The sequence below is a fragment of the Pteronotus mesoamericanus genome, unplaced genomic scaffold, assembly GCF_021234165.1.
Source record: "Pteronotus mesoamericanus isolate MK-2021 breed Mesoamerican mustached bat unplaced genomic scaffold, CSHL_Meso_final contig_20, whole genome shotgun sequence".
Taxonomy (NCBI): Eukaryota; Metazoa; Chordata; class Mammalia; order Chiroptera; family Mormoopidae; genus Pteronotus; species Pteronotus mesoamericanus.
Window position 1 is genome coordinate 77,928,250 of NW_026555085.1, and position 17,024 is coordinate 77,945,273.

Consider the following 17,024-nt stretch of genomic DNA (forward strand, 5'->3'; position numbering starts at 1 on the left):
CCATAGAAAGTAACAGAGGTTTTTAAACAAGCACCAAGCGATTTTGAACTGATACTGCTGAGCTTTTCCCAATACATTGGTTGATCAGCAGCACAAGGCCTGTCAGATACTTACTGGCAGAAATAAGCCCTTCTAAGGGTTTCTAAACCCTTCCTATTCTCATAACAAGATCCTTCCAGTCCGTTACTAGAGGATGGGAACTAGCACCCCATTACATGTTGAAGACGTCCAAGGAGTCAGAGGAGCTGGGCCCTAGTACAAATACCCCGTAATAGAGGTGCCATATATAACTAGCCCTTAAGCAGGGATCGAAGCTCTTCCATTTTAGAAAGCAGGTGAATGAAATTTGAAAAAAAAAATAAGCGAACCTCTTACCTTTTGTAGCAATTCGTACACACTGTGTTTTAGTTTCCTGATGGAGTAAAAATGAAAGAAAATAGTCAGTGTATACATGTTTCCTATTTCATAAATTATAACTATTATGAATAGCAATCTGGATTATAAACTTGGTTTATAAAGAATCAAATCAAAGCATTTGAAGTATTAAGGAAACTTTTAATATTTTTATACGTATTCTCAAATAACTTTTTTTCCAAATCTAAAATAAGAACTTAAAAAATTTCAACATTTTCCTAAAGATTTAAGTATTTCATTTCACCTTGTAATGAAACAGGTTATCTCGTCTCGGACAAATATAATGGCATTCTATTTGCATTTTTGTACCTTATGAACAATCAAGACAAAAAGTATTTGTCAAGCTAATACAAATCAGACCCAAATATAAACTTTATTTTCACTTCATGGTTGTATACTCTGACTGAAGCTGGGTGTTACATCCTCTCACTTGGAGCCTCGTATGGCTAACGAGCTAAATGACAGTAGTTACAAAGATCTTCAGAAAATTACATCACAGTTGCAACATAATTTATCTTTTTTTCTTTTTAATTTAGCTGTTGGGGGATAAATCTTTCCTGGTGATTATTCTCCTCCTCTTGCTAGACAGATGGGGTTGAGAAATTAGTAGAAATAGGAAAGGACATAAATTATTTCAGATCCTGTTTTTTATCTTTTATATTTCTTTTCCTTTTTAAAAAATGTTGTGGGGTGGCACTCATAGGGGGATCACACCCTGATAACCACAATTCTTCGACTTATTTCATTCCGTTTATATCCTTGAATATACAAGAGGTTTGAAAAGATGTTCAAGCCAGTGAACAAAACAGAGGCTATTTGTTTTTAAGATGCATTTAGAACTTCAACTTGAGTAGTTCTATATATTGATAAACCGAGAGTTTATCATTTTCTCTTACGCATGTTATTTTTAAATTAAGTAAAATAATGCACTGAGAGGGAAACAGTAATTAAAAATGAAAGTATGCAATTCTATTCCTTAATTGTGACCTAAGGCCTTCATAATAAACTGCAAGAGATTATTTCACTTTCCCATAAAGCCCCAGAGGGATTTTGATTTCCTAAAAGCAATTGCTGTTAACTCTATCGGGATTACCAGCCTCCGCTGGTAGGGGCCATGTTGATTTTAAACCTCTTTGCCAAGATAACTGTGAAATATGTTGTCGCTGCTCTGTACTTTGATTATACCACATGGAGACACAGTAATAATTAGAAAATGAGAAAATTCATAAGGATGCTGTTAAAGAGTGTCAGAGAAAATCCTTTATAAGTAATATGCATTTATTAATACTCCTCATACACCAAATGAGAAAAGTTAATTTGCAGTCTTTCAGCTCTGTAAAAATGAATATCCAAACACAGAACTATGCTTTCTACCACTATGTAACTTCATATCTGGAATGGAATATGAACTTCTATAGTCATCTCTTTTTTGAGTAGTCAGTGGTAGAGAAGATGGGTAGGTGGGGAGTAGGCAGTTGACTTGCCTTTACAGACTCCCACTTACAAGGAAATGTACTAGAATATGAGAAGAGCATTTCAATCATGAGCAGCCTCTGGCTTTAGGGTACATTTTAGAGGATGCTGTGGCATTTTTCTCTCCTGTATTCTGTAAGCCAACCATATAAGGTAAGCAGAAAAATAAAGTTTTCATCAAAAGCAACTAATCAATACTCTAAGTTCCCATGGTCCCTGAAGAAATGTAAATGGATTGTTGTATCTTCCACTTAAGCTATTCCAAGATATAACATGCAACTAGATGTCTCATATTTTACAGCATCTCTCAAGTACCCACCTCAGGGACTCAATTACCCAAACCCAGCAATTTCCTATAAAGTTACAAGTAAACAAAAATATCATTCTCCTATTAGATTTCAAATTGCAGACATTTTCTCTTCTCAACATTTTTTTCCCCCTCTCTCTTGCAAAAAAAATTAAATAAGTTGTAGGGAAGAAAATCCTTCACAGAGAACAGCACGAAGCATGAAAGGCCAGGTTATTTCCCCACATATGGAACCACTGGTTGTTTCTAACTTCCTGTTGTGTTTTCCTCTTCGATATTCATTTGGGATCTGTGGCAGTCCTCAAAAACAACTGTGCCCAAAATGGGAAAAGGAGGGGCAACCAGGGGAACAGAAAACAGACTCCTCTAAGGGCACAGCACTCAACGGTCTCCAAGCAGCCTTCTGTTTAGGCTCTGTCAGATATACCACAGGCATCCTATTTGTAATCAGAGGATTGTTACTTGTTATTTACTATTTGGCTTGTACCCCCTGAAAAGTTTATAAGGGTTTATTAGCCTGCTGTGGAACACGCTTTCTGTTTATCCTGCAGTAAATTTAATCTTCTGAAGTGTGCCACCACTGAGCAAAGTCAGAACAATGCCCAATATTTACTGGGGCTCCAGTCCCAGCAGCACAGCCCCCCTTTTCAAATCATTTTGCTCAGAATTGCCCATGTGGGCTTTCCAGAAGAAGGTTCAAGTCAGAGCAGTTACCAGGAAACAGGAATCCTGTGCATGGAGCCAGTGCTCAAAACTAGGCACACTGTTGGGAACAGAAACCAGGAATTTTTTCCCGCTTTGTTTAACTGACAAAGGCTACTGAGTATTTATAACATTTGACTGCAGCCTTTCCTCAGGGCAATGAAAAAGCAAATCTTGGAGGAAGCTTACCTTCTCTACACTGCTCATTGCCTGGAAATAGATGTTGTATCCTTTGCGTGGAGCCAAAGGGGGGTTCCAAAAGCCCTGATAGGTCCTATTGTCACCCACGGTGAATGGGGCAGGTTCAGGAAGATTCCCTGGGGGTAGCTCAGCAGCAAAGTAGTAGGGTGCACCCCCACTCATGGCATTTTGGTATGTGACAGGAACCTGGTAGCATTCCATTGCTCCGGCTTCTCGCTTGGTTCGGTGTGGGTGCAACTCCTCCACAACAATCTGATAGGCACTTTTGGAAAAAGAAAATAAAGCACACATTTAGAGGTTCTAGATACTAGGAAGTCTCAAAAGAAGAAAACATTATTTAACAGTAACAGGACACATTTAAAAGTCTTTAAGGCCGGTCTTAATACCCTGCATTCTTGTTTTCATCTATTTTGCAATAAAATTGAATTTCATATGGATTCCAATCCCAATGTAATTACCAAGGAACTGAAAAAAGAAAGTTAAAAACATGAGCACAGAACTAACTCTACACACTTTTCACTGTTGAGAAATGAGCCACCCTAATAAGGAACCCAACATTAACCAGAGACACATAATAAAGTTCGTTGTCTGCTATTTTTAAATGTTTAAAGTTAATATTTTCCTTTAAAACGATAGTATGGAAGGTCCAGTTAAGCTCCGAGGCCCAGCAGAATGGCTGCCTCAGGGTGGAGCTCAGAGCACCAGCTCGCAGTTGTCACAACGTTAGAGACAGAATGCGCTGACAGGCAGTTCCTACCTCTTGACCTTGCCCTGGCATCAACTTTGGCTCACAGCTATGCAGATCTAAAGCACAAGTGACATGCTGCCACTCGGGCACAGATGGACAGGAATCTGTCCTCACCACCGAAATAGAGCTGCCTCCTTCTTCTAGAGTTGTTAATAATAAAATGTTGCAAATTGTAGAAACAGATGGCATTTGGTCTATTAAAGCTCAAATCTAACAAAAACTTTCAATACCTTTCTTAAATGTCTTAAACTTTTCTATAACAGCTATTACTTTAGTGAGGAAAGGAAAAAACTTCAACTTTAAAATAGAGATCTGCCTGGCCACTTGTAATATTTTTTATCAATTTCTGAAATGGGTATATTTAATAATATTCTTTCTTGGTAGGACATTCTTTAGGCAAACATTTTTAGGAAATGCATACCCAAGAAAGTTGATGTTATTAATATATTTCTATATTATTAATAAAAGAATTATGTTTCAAAAGGCCTGAATATTATTAGACAATGTATTGTGGTCACATATGTAAATCAATTATAAATAAGCTGCGTGTAGAACTTCATGTTTGACTCTGAGTCTCCAGGAAAAGGTGCTTATTCAATAAAGGGAAAATAGTTGCTATTAAATAGATCTCCAGCAGAAATAGAAAGAGAATCTGACTCTATGACAATTAAAAATTATATTTTATACCAGCTTAGAATCTGATATAAAATTCTAATTTAATATAAACTGTGTTATCCCTACAAACAGGAAATCTTCCTATAGTTAAGAAACAAGTTTTGTAAATTAAATATTTTTTCTCCTTAACTATTCAAGTTTCCATTTATCATTAAAATATTGCAAAGAAATTGGTAGGTTGATAGCCATCGTCTTTCTCTTAGAAATAGTACAAAAATTATATTAATGTCAGAATTTCAGATTTGAGTAAGTAACTAAGGCAGAAATCTATGTCATTTGAAATTATGTATACTGCACTATTCTCTCTTGCTCTGCCAAGTTGGGTCTGTAAGTTCCTAGAAATGCTATTAAAAAGATATATTCTCTCTGAGAGGTCCATGGAGGAGCCACTTGTTAATTTTATTTTATTTTTGTATAATTTATTTTTTACCCTTAACATTTAGCCCCCTTATACCTCCTCCCCCTGCATTTTAAAATACAGGAAATACACAAGTATAGCCCTTTGAGAGAAAAAAAGAAAAGGTCATAGCTGACATGTGTCATGTTAAGTAAATCTAGTCTTTTTTTCTATTCACTTTCAGTTTAGAATCCATATGTGTATGATTTGCATGTCCTGTGGATACATACATATATAGGTAAAATTTGTAGATAAACTCATACATGCACATATTCCATCATTTAAAAAAAATTTTTAATTGTTGTTCAATTATGGTTGTCCCCATTTTTCCCCTATCACTCTCCCTTGCTCTGCCCACACCCTCCTCCCACATTCCATCACCGCCCCCTTGTCCTTCATACATGTTCCTTGAGTTGACCCTTCCCCTCCTGAACAAGTTATATTAAATTGACATAGGTTGTATATTACAAATTCAGAAATTTCACGCAAAAGGGCTCATCTCTCCAGATCCGTGAGGAGCAAAGCAAATTGCTGATGTTGGAAGGCAGTGAAGGCAGAAAAAGTGCAATCTGCTCTTGAGGAGAGACCTCATCGAACTTGAGATGGACCTAAACTCAAAGTTATTAAATTCATTTTTAAAAGAATGTATTTTCCCTTCATTGTTGAATTTGAGCAAGCTATTCTCCAACTTATTCTTCCACTTATTTTGAACTGTTCTTTTTCCCCTGTTACTTTCTTACTTATCAATACAAATTAATTAAAGGGCAGAAAATAAGGAAAGAGAAATCAAATTAGAACTGACTTGACTGATTACATGAAATGGGCCCGTGCTTTCTCATCCTTATGGTTGTGTAATTACCTAATGGTACTTAATTCTAGCTAGATCTAAATATTCTTTGAGCTTAGTACTGTAGCAATTTAAAATATTCCAAAGTCACTTGAAGAGTTTATTCACTCTACTCATATTTCATATAGTCCCCATTCTTTCTAATTACATTTTAAAAATATTTCTATAATTAAGTTAAAATCAATATCCTGGCATTATGAATCTTCACTCAATACTCAAAATGTGATTTTCTTATATTAAAAAACTAAAAATGATTTCGCTATATTATAATCTAATGTGATTAAGCACTAGAGTGCAGTCATTCTTAGTTTTGTGTGAAGCCAAATAATGACATCTCATCATACAATTTCTCTTTACACAACTATAAGAAAATACACAAAGGGATTTTGACATTAGCTCAAAAAGTGATAGGACACATTTGGTAGATACTTCTCTTGATGTAATGCTTAAAAATGTTGAAGCTCAATCCAGAATTACCTGTAACAGCCTGCCATGGGTTTTCAAGTACTAGCAACTAAGCTCTCTGTGAATCCAACTATTTCAGCCCGTATACCTTAGTGATATCAAATAACACATTTTATAAAATTTATACTTCCTCATTTTTTGATCTAAAATATCTCCTTAAAGTTTCAGAAGAAATTCCCAGCTCCAATATTTTGTTATTTCTATAGTAAACAGACTTCCCAAGATCTCAGGTACCATTGCTTGCACTGCTCCATTGCCAGCATTTGATGATCCAGAATAAAGGTTGAGTTATCATTTAGGTTAGCATCATAATTACTGCTCTCCATTTCTGAATAAAAAAGCTCAAAATCCTGGCATTGACTTTAACAAGGTCAATTTTTTAAACCATGTTTTCTCTCTCTTAAAATCCACCACTTGGGGGGGCACATACTAAATTGCCTTATGTGGATATCTATTCCAAGTACCCAGCTCAGCTCCTGGCACATAATGAATCATATTGAATGAATTTATAGAAACCACTGACAGATAAACTCTACCCAACAAGGATTTCACAGGTGTTATGACAGAGGCTTTTGGAATTGCAGTTTGTTTGACATTAGGAAGATCAGAGCAGAAAGAATTAGATATTTCAACGTAGTTGGGACAAATAGAGGGTGAAATGCAGTCTGGCAGAGGCTAGTTATGCTGTCAAATAAGGAAAGATAGAACCAGGTATTTAGAGCCTATGTTAGCAATCAAAGCTAACAGAGGGATGATTCCAGGAGGTTTGGTGAGGTGGTAAGTACGGCTTTTATTGCGAGGAGAGGAGATGGGTCACAGACAGATGGAGAAGGCAACAAGCATTAGCAGAGAAGAGATTCAGATAGGCTGACATAAATAAAGAAGAAATTGGATGGAAAGTAAAAGAGTTTCAAGAACCTAAGGTAGTAATGAGGATCCAATCAAAGATCTGAAGTACCAGACCATAAATACAGAGCTTTGAAAACAGATTACATAAAGTTGGGTTCTCATTTTCAAAAAAAATTAGAGCGCTGAATAAGTTAAATGTCAAGATAAGGCTCCTATTAGCAAGACGGAAGGTAGGAATGTGGTCAGAGGAAAGAATACAGGACTGCCTGACTGGGGAATTCAAAAAGCAAAGGAGGCAAGGCCCATAGGAGGCAAGGCCCATCTGAGGCCAGATCGCTTGACTAGACCAGTCTAGTTCTGTGGCCTAGCCCTCCCTTTGGGGCGATACCAGAAACCTGCGCAAATCATTGCAAAAAACTAAAAATGGAAAAGATGGGATTAGATTTTCGGTTGGAAAACAAGTTTTTTTCCCCCTTCATAGTAATGTTCTTTTAAAATACTTTTAATTTGTTTATATATCACTTCATTATTTCTTCATGTAGTATTACAGATTTTAAATTTATCTGAGCCCTAAGCTCCAAAGCATAAAATTGGGAGTTCTCAGACACTGGGCTCAATCCCAGAAAAGGTCAAATGTCTTTCCAGTATATACAAAAAGGTGCACCTCTGTGGCAGAGAAAGAGAACTTATGATTATCAAGACTGCTTTTGCATAAGCATAAATTCAGACTGTGGATGTTTAGTAATTAAAAATTTTGTGTTAAGTAAAAAAGTAGAAGAAAGCCATTTGATTTAATTTACTTGACAACAATAAAATAATTTAAAAAATAAAAATGTGTCATTGATAACATGCTCATTAATGTAACACATTTTGTGAACACTGGTTATAAGTAAAGTATTTACAAGGCCGCAGGCAGCTCTGATCATCCATGACAAATGTGGACACAGGCTCTGTGTTTTGTTGTGATCATTTTATCTTTGATTTACAATGCCTAGCACAGTGCCTAACGCATAACACATGGCCAGTCACTGTTTGTGTAACACATTGATTAAATGAATAAAGAGTTAGTATATGTTATGTTATGTAGAAAAATTATACACTGTTTTCAACTTCCATTAAGTAAGGCTGAATTCACTCAAATATCTAACTCTTATAAATAAATGCAAGTACCTAGCAGCTCATTTGAAAAGCAGTGGCAGAACTGAACACCTACAAAGTAAATTTTATCACAGGTAGAAACATGTGAATAATCCTGATTTCTTGTCACTAGGAAAAGATATTGAATGCAGGCATTTACTCTTTCTCCTTTGGATCGGCAATCAGACTCATTCACAGATCATTGGCTCATGAACAGAACTGCATACTTAGTTTGCATTTTCAAGTAGGAATGTTTCCTAAGTGTTTACATTACCAGTATATGCAGCCGTCTCTCTTTTCCTCTGGTGCGGTAGTCCTATGCTTTTTAGCCAGACAGACTCAAGAGAATTTCCTTTATAAACTCAGGTTCTCTTATCAATATATTTTTTAATTAAAAATATTTGTTCCTTTCTAGTAATACAGGGTTATCTGAATGGTTAGTATGTGCTCATAAGGTCAAATTCATTTATTCTACACATAAAATAGAGATTAATTTTATTTTTTAATGAACATGTAAACAACTTGAGATGTCTTAATTATGAAATACCTGCGCTGATTTTTTTGTGCTTTATTTCTCAACAGCAAGCTGAAAACAAAAACATCCACAAAAATATACAAATTTCTAACAAAAACTTGCATCAGTTTTAAATATTTATCTAAAATGACTGGAATAATTTGACTCAGTTCTTGAAAACATGGCTCATAATTTTATGCAAGGTGAAGAAAAGATGGGAGTTTTTAATATTGGAAAGATAAAGAAAATACAAAGTGAATTTTAATATTTATTATGGAATTTATAGAGATAATTTAGGAATTAAAAGGTCACATAGGTTATGTTCATTATAATTATTCTACTTTTATTTCCTCAGAGCCTCCTACTTTTCAATCATTCATATAAAATTATTCATAATGATTTAATGCATTGGATAGGAGGTATTTTCCCATTCTATTTCTGACAAATACCTTCAAAGCTCATATACCATAGATATCAACAGAAGAAGTGAAATGAAATGGGACTAGAGAAAAAAATAAAAGAGCAATGCTCTTAAATCAAACAACACAGAGAGGTGAATGATTGAGTTCATGAATATCTTAAAAATCCTCTTAGAATTCACCTCTTAACTACAAGTCTATCCTCAGGCTTAGTCCAAATGAAAAGCAAAGAAAGTCAAAACAAAAGAGAAATAAAACCTTCTGATAGTAATTGTTAAATGACTGTCTCATAGAAATGACCCACTCAGTGTATTGGCTTCTAAGCAACTATGAGAAAACATCCTTTTTACTGGCTGTTTCTTCCTTTAGCTATTGTTTCCCGCCCCCCTCTTACCTGATGGGTGCACCTTTGGCCTGTGCTGGTCTCAACAATACAGTTATTGTGGTAGCAGTTTCATTGAGAGAGGCATCAACTCCTTCATAGTCTGGCAAAGTTGGAGCTGATGAGTGATTAATGACAAGAAAAAGTTTCAATCAATTAAGAGAACTATATCATAATTCAGGTTGAACAAATGATGGTAACTGAGGAAAAAAAAATCAATTTAATACCTATTTTGTAGAATAACATACACCAGCAAATGTTAACCCCCTGGAAACCTAAGGTCATAGAAGATAGAAAGCCAAGAGTTATAGGAATTTAAATAATAATCTGGCAACTTGTGACACACTCCAAACACTTTGGGAAGATGCTTTAAGGTTTTAGTTTCCTGAGATCTTGGAATAAACATTGGTGGGATGTGATGAAGGTGGTAACAGTGGAGTCTCTGGGGAGAACTGGTTATGGAGCTGCACACTGAGATGTGCAGATAGGAATGGAAGGAATTGAGGTAAAGGCTGCCTGAGAGGAGGTGCCCTTCATGATCTAATGGTTGTAGAACGACCCCTTGTTAGTATCTTGGCCTATTTTCACTGTTCTCATTACAATGGAAGCATATCAAGGCAGCGTGATGCATGGGAATGGAACATTAGTTTTTATTTACCACACACTATTATACTAGTTACTAAATAAAGAAGAAACATATATTTTCAAAATATTTGATAATGTTGGTAGGAGAGCGGAACTACCCTCTCAATCTGGTTGAAAAAGTAGCCTCAGTGACTTTTAATAATTTCTATGTAGAAAGATGTTTAAAGGAGTATATAATCTGTGAAATGTGTACACTACCAGAATAACATAACAACTGGCATCTAATAAATTTTTGAAGTATTTCATTCATTTATTGAACATTTACTGAATACTACAAATATAAAGGGAAAAAAAGTGTGGTCTCTTACACTTATAGAATTAAAAGCAGGATATCATAGTTTACAAAAAATGAGAGGCATAAAAAATTAATAGCAAAATATTAGGTGACCAGAAGAGGAACACAGTTTGCCAAAACAGTGTTTACCAAAGTTTTGAGATTAGAAGTATCTGGAAGGCTTCATAAGACACCAATTGCTGCCCCTCTCTCCTGATTCAGTGGGTCTGAGGAGGGGCCTGGTAACATGCCTTTCTAGTGAGTTTCCACACGACCTTGATGGGGTTGGTCTGGGACCACACTCGGAGAACCACTATTCTAAGCTAGTGTTGGGAGTTGGGAAGATGAAACAGGGACGACTTCAGGGTTTAGGTGATCCTTAAGCTGAATGTTAAAAGAGTAAAAACTCATCAGAATGAGAAAGTATAGAACAAAATTCCAGAGGGAGAAAACAGTACATTTGAAGAAAGCTAATATGAAATGACAAGGTGTGTTCTAACAACTAAAAGCAGTGTATTATACCTGGAACTTTGTGTTCATGAGAAGGAATGGAGAATGGAAGGAGCTATACAATGCAAATGCACACCATGCATGGATTTTGGGCTTTATCACAGTAGATGTAATACATTAGATTTTGGGAGAAAAACTTAATAAGGAAATATATATTGTATAAAGTATAAAAATACACTGAAGCGATGTACGTCTGAAGGCAAAGAAACTGCTTAGCAAGATATTTCAATGATCTGTTTAAAAAATGGTCCAGATAGAAAGAAAGGAAGAGTGACATTAGAAAAGGGAAAATTATCTGAGAGACATTTAGGAAATAAAATAAATAGATATTATATACACAATACGAATATGTGATATATATATACATACAGTATTGTACACACATACACACACATATATAAAAATCATATCTCTAAGCATCATTTTTCTAATAACTTGATTTCATGTTTATTTGAAGCACTTTTAAAGTACTGAGGAAAAGAATCACTGGACTCAATGGATAAATAACAATAAATTATCTTAAAAGTTTAAGTGATTCTTAGAACCAACAACCATAAATTTTATCAGCATGAGCTTGATTACTATGTGTTCCTAAAATACAGTGATTGCACCAAGTTTTTATAGTTTGAAACCTAGTATCTATGTACATAGGTTATTTTAAGTGAAAATGTAATTAAATATAATGCAGGCCGGTGCAGCCACTGTGGAAAACACTATGGAATTTCCTCAAAAAGCTAAAAATGAAACAGCCTTTTGACCTGGCAATTCCACTGCTGGGATTACACCCTAAGAATCCTGAAACACCAATTCAAAAGAACCTATGCACCCCAATATTCTTAGCAGTGCAATTTATAACGCCAAGTGCTAGAAACAGCCTAAGTGCCCATCAGTAAATGAATGGACCAAAAAGCTGTGGTACATTTACACAATGGAAAATAATACAGCAGAAAGAAGGAGGGAACTTCTACACTTTGCAGCAGCATGGATGCAACTGGAGAGCATTATGCTAAGTGAAATAAGCTGGGCGGTGAAAGACACAAATATCATATAGTGTCACCTATAAGTGGAACCTAATCAACAAAACAAACAAGAGAGCAAAAGAGAACCAGAGACATGGAAATAAAGAACAAACTGACAGTAACCAGAGGGGAGGGGGATAACGAGGGAAAGAAGGGAAAAGATGGTCAAAGAACATGTATAAAAGGACCCACGGACAAAGACAATGGGGGCAGAGGGAGAAGACTGAATGGGAGAGGCGTAGAGTAATGGGGGGGGGGGGGATGGGGACAACTGTAATTGAACAACAATAAAAAAACATAAAACATGATAATATAGAAAAAGATATGCTAAAAGGAGCTCTTCAAAGCTGAAGTTTATAGATGCTAATCAATGACATAAAACATGTAAAAGTATACAACACTCTAATAAAGATGATAAACAGCTGTAATCTGAAAACTGTAAGTATAAAAAAATAATTCAAAGAAAATGCTAAGTGGGTGTTTGGTCTTTAATTATAAATTTCCTATTCAATAAAATATGTGTCAGAACTGTAAGAAATTATGGCTCTCAATAATGCCCATTTGTTCAATGCTTTACAAGTTTATGGAAATTTTGTAGATATTTCTGTTGAAGGATCTTATCTATCTATAACACCACTGCTTGTTCTAGAGGGTAGGAGACATGTCTCACTATGTCATATCATCAAGCCATATTTTCTAGTAACGTGACAACTAATACTTTAAAAAAACCATCACTCATACTGAAATAGCAAATTTTTCATGATAGAAATTTTTAAAGTTTTGTATTATATTCAAAACCTTTCCAAATACAATTTTGGACTTAAAAACATTTAGGGTATATAGCTTTCTTTTGAGTCAAATGTTACCGACTGAGAACAATGGTAGAAAATTTTAATGATGTGTTATAGCTCTATTATATGCTGATAGAACTATAACAGAAATAAACATAATGAAACAAAAAGAACTTAGAAATTCAAAATTAGTATTTTAATATATTACGTGGTTGATACTTTTCAATTTAAAATGCCAGTAACATGTATAATATATACTTATTTTACTATAAACAGATAATATGTAGCATTATATAAACTGGGGTAGATTGGGGATATTTTACAATGCTAGTTCCTGGCAAAAAAAAAAAATGTAAAGGTGGGTTTAATTGGTGACTTCACTGAAGAAGACACATCTGTAAAGAATCTAGACAAATACAAGCTATGAAATTATGAGCATAACATAATAAAAATTTACTTGTATATTTTTGTCAACCTAACACACTGCAGTTGTGAAATGTAGATGAATTTATGTGAGACTGCTAAGAAAAATAAAAGATCACATTTGGTTAAAATGATCAGAATGTCAATAAAAATGAAATAGAGAGATAAGGTATGTGGTACTAAAAGAGAGTAGAGCAAGGATAATCTACCATTGTTTGATAAAACTCACTTACAGTAAAGATCTGATACCATATTAATTATCAATTCAAATTATTATAAGCCCATTAGCATATGTAATAAACTTTGAAAGATTTCTAATAAAGATATAATGTAATTTTTATAAACACCACTGTCAATTAAAACTGTGTTTGGACATATAACCAAGAGTAACTGTATTCAAATAATTATTTAAAATGCCTTTAATCATGAATGACTACATTAAAGATTCAATAAATGAAACAAACTATACTCCATGTATTTGAGATTCTCTATTTCATACTAACACAATCCAATTCTATATTTATTTGCATACCCGAGATATTGGTCGTGACATTGATGGCTGTGGCTGGCCCAAAGCCTTTGACGGTGCTGGCTCTTATGAAAAACTGGTATGTGGTTCCAGGATGGAGATGCATAAAGACATGGTGTGTACTGTTCCACAAATTTGATACAGTCTGTGGAGGTCCAGCCACTGGGACTGCGGGATCAAAAGATCTGATGCTGCTGTAGCTAACCTGTTTTAAGAAATATATTTTTTATTACATATTCAATATAATTCATAATAAATGTTAAAGAGACACTTTTAAATAAAATAGAATTCAAGGGCATCTCTGTGGAGTGAATCACATTTTTTTTTTCACTTCTTTTCCTTCTCTTTCATATGGTTATATCTGTATCTATTATCCATATGATTGGACCAATATACACCTATTTTCTTTTATCAAAAATTAAGTAATGTGTTTGAATAAGAAACATAACCTTATGGTTATATATTTTAATGCATATGCAATACAGAATGTGTTCAAAAAATGTTTGTTTTAATTAACTTAATCTATACTTTGTCCAAGTTACATATATTTCATGTAACTAGTATTCAAGCATGCTAATATAGTCACAGATTATAAGACTGCACTCTGATGCACTCTGTAGCCATTAGCATTTTTAGCGTATTATGCTTTAATCAACACTGACTATGCAGAAATATAACTATACATTTGTAAAATCAAAATGATCCTTTTCTTTCTTCTTTTAAAATAAGGTAATAATTTATATTCTAAGCTTAAATATAGTCAAATGTATAAGAGTTGGGTGGGGTTTTTTTGTAATAATCTGTTTCTATGAAACAAATGACATGCAATGACCTTCCCTAAATCATAGTATGAAATAAGTTTCTCAATTTTATAAAAATTCATCTTCACAACTCTCATCAAGTCTACTTGAAAAAGACCTGCTTTTATAAAGCAAACACACACACACATACACACACACACACACACACACATGAACACATGCATTTACTGTAAGCATTTGAAAATTCTAGGTGCCATATAACATTTGTTTTGATGCTAAATTTTGGAATCAAGAAATGCCGAATTAAAAGAGAGGAGAAATCATAATGATTTTAATCCCTTAATCCTTGCTTATTTCTCCCCTTATTTCCTTCTAACCATTTCCTTTCACTTTCCCTTTAATCCACATTTCAATGAACTTCCTTGTTCTCCCAATACCTCATATTGAGTGATGATTCCATTTGGATCCAAAGGCTCCTTCCAGTTCAAGAAAATCTTATTTTCAAAGGAAGTTCCTTGAAGAGAATTGACTGGTACAGGGCCAGGCACTACAAATACATGCATTTTGTTTATAAGAATGCTTAGATCAGAAACTGAAAAATTATGTGAGCTAGACAACCAAATTAAAAATACATAAAATAAATACAAATATGTCCTTAAAATAAAATTATATGACCAGTTTTCTGACTTTAATATATCAAAATAAATACGTCTATAGGTTTCTAATACAGAAAATGTACAACTGCAAAGTTATTTTTATTCAAAGAATATTTTATCACCTTAGAGAACTGAATAAATTGTGTAGTCTACTCTGTTGTACACCTCTAATAACACAAAAATCTCACTTGAAATTGTTTCATGAACAGAGCTGTATTTCTGTGAAAGATATTTTGCAGATTATATGCCCTGAAAGAGTCTCTGTAAGCAAAGGTCATCAAATAATGAAACATAATAGTTAACACTCCTAGACTCAAAAGTGAAATCACATAGCAGCATTAAGCTTTTTAAAAGATAAGAAAACAGAAGCGCAAGGAAGCAACCTCACCTGTCTGAAATCAGATAATTAGAAGACAAGACCATCATGACTCAAACTCAGGTCCATAGGATGCTTTGTACTCTTTATAAAGTTGCCAAATTATAAGCCTATTACCAAAGTTCCTGAACTATCAAGTCCATCACAAGGAAAAGGAAATGGCACAAAATGGGATTGTGCAGGGGACCCTGTCAGTTGACCACTCATCACCCCTTCTTCCTCCTTCTGGAAAGAATCCCAATTCTGTTCAACTAACCATCCATCTTTCACACAATCCATGTGACTAAGGAAGCTTGCCAATTTCTAACTCCGAGCATAGATTCTGATTAGTCAAAAGAAATCAAGGGGTTGCATTTTCTTTGTGATTCTAACTGATCACAGAGCAGACATATACTCTAACCTGGCTCAACCAGATTAAATGAAAGCATTCATAGTCCATATATAAGGAAGTTATCCCTTCCTTGCTCTCTCCCTTCTCTCCCCCCACCTCTCTATTTTTCCTTCTCCTTTTCTCCTAATTCATGAAATAAAGGATAGAACTTTTCCCAGTTTTGATTGGCAGTTATCTTGTGACCAGAAGAACTAGGCCAAAGATGAAACAACATATGGATTGCCTATCACAGACACGAAGACAACCTGGCTTCTTTGATATTTCTGAGCCACACGGTTGCTCAACTCTGAAGCTTACCCTACTTATGGACTTATATAAGATAATAAATGTTCTATTTTTTTAAAAAAAGAAATGCTCATTAATAGTCAATCTGACTTTTATAGCTATATTATTAACTTTCTATAATTAAAAAAATGCCAATTATACTTAAAAACTGATAAATAGGTTAAAAAACATAGTTTAAAATATCATTTACTTCAGTCTTTTAAATGAAATTTACTTTTTCAAAGAAAAGAATCAAATCATTTTATAACACCTCATTTGTTTAGAACTCATCAATCCACATTAACTAGTTTTGAAGTGTCTCCAGGTATGACAAGATTTGAGGGACCTTCATCCCTGCCCTGATTTGCAAATGTCATTTATTAAAAATACCTACTGGCAGCAATGAACGGTGTGTCAACTTCTATTGACAAAATATAACATGAGATATTTTGGTTACTGTATATATTTCTTCTATGTATTTTATTTAAATATATAGTTACTATTTATTCACATATTCAGTTTCTTGTTCTGCTGATGTTTAAAACTATATCTCTCCATCCTACTTTGCTTAAAAATGTGTTTTGTTTGAAAATATTGACCTAATGTTGGGCAAGTTTGGTATTTAATTAACTTTTTCTTAATATAATATTTCAGTGAATTTCACACACGACATTATCTAGAAAGGTAGTTTTAGAGTACAAAGCAATTTTGTGAGGATTGAAACAAATTAAAAATCACTGGATCAAAGGAAATGCATTGCATTGTGGCCAGCAGCATCAAGAAATTCTGAATGATATGTCAAAAGAGTAAGATTTATTTCAATCTACAAGGGATGATGAATGATGTTATGACCTC

General features: G+C 34.3%; 1 protein-coding gene across 2 annotated transcripts in view; it reads right to left on the bottom strand.

Moving 5' to 3' along the window:
- PTPRK (protein tyrosine phosphatase receptor type K) overlaps positions 1 to 17,024 on the bottom strand; it is a 487,710-nt gene that overhangs the window by 86,670 nt on the left and 384,016 nt on the right. For both annotated transcript variants that reach the window (XM_054569944.1, XM_054569942.1), the window contains exons 9-13: positions 14,920 to 15,029; positions 13,725 to 13,926; positions 9,543 to 9,648; positions 3,086 to 3,359; positions 376 to 412 (exon numbers count right to left, since the gene is read on the bottom strand). In XM_054569944.1, the coding sequence (XP_054425919.1) occupies positions 376 to 412; positions 3,086 to 3,359; positions 9,543 to 9,648; positions 13,725 to 13,926; positions 14,920 to 15,029 (729 nt within the window). The remainder of the gene's footprint in view (positions 1 to 375; positions 413 to 3,085; positions 3,360 to 9,542; positions 9,649 to 13,724; positions 13,927 to 14,919; positions 15,030 to 17,024) is intronic.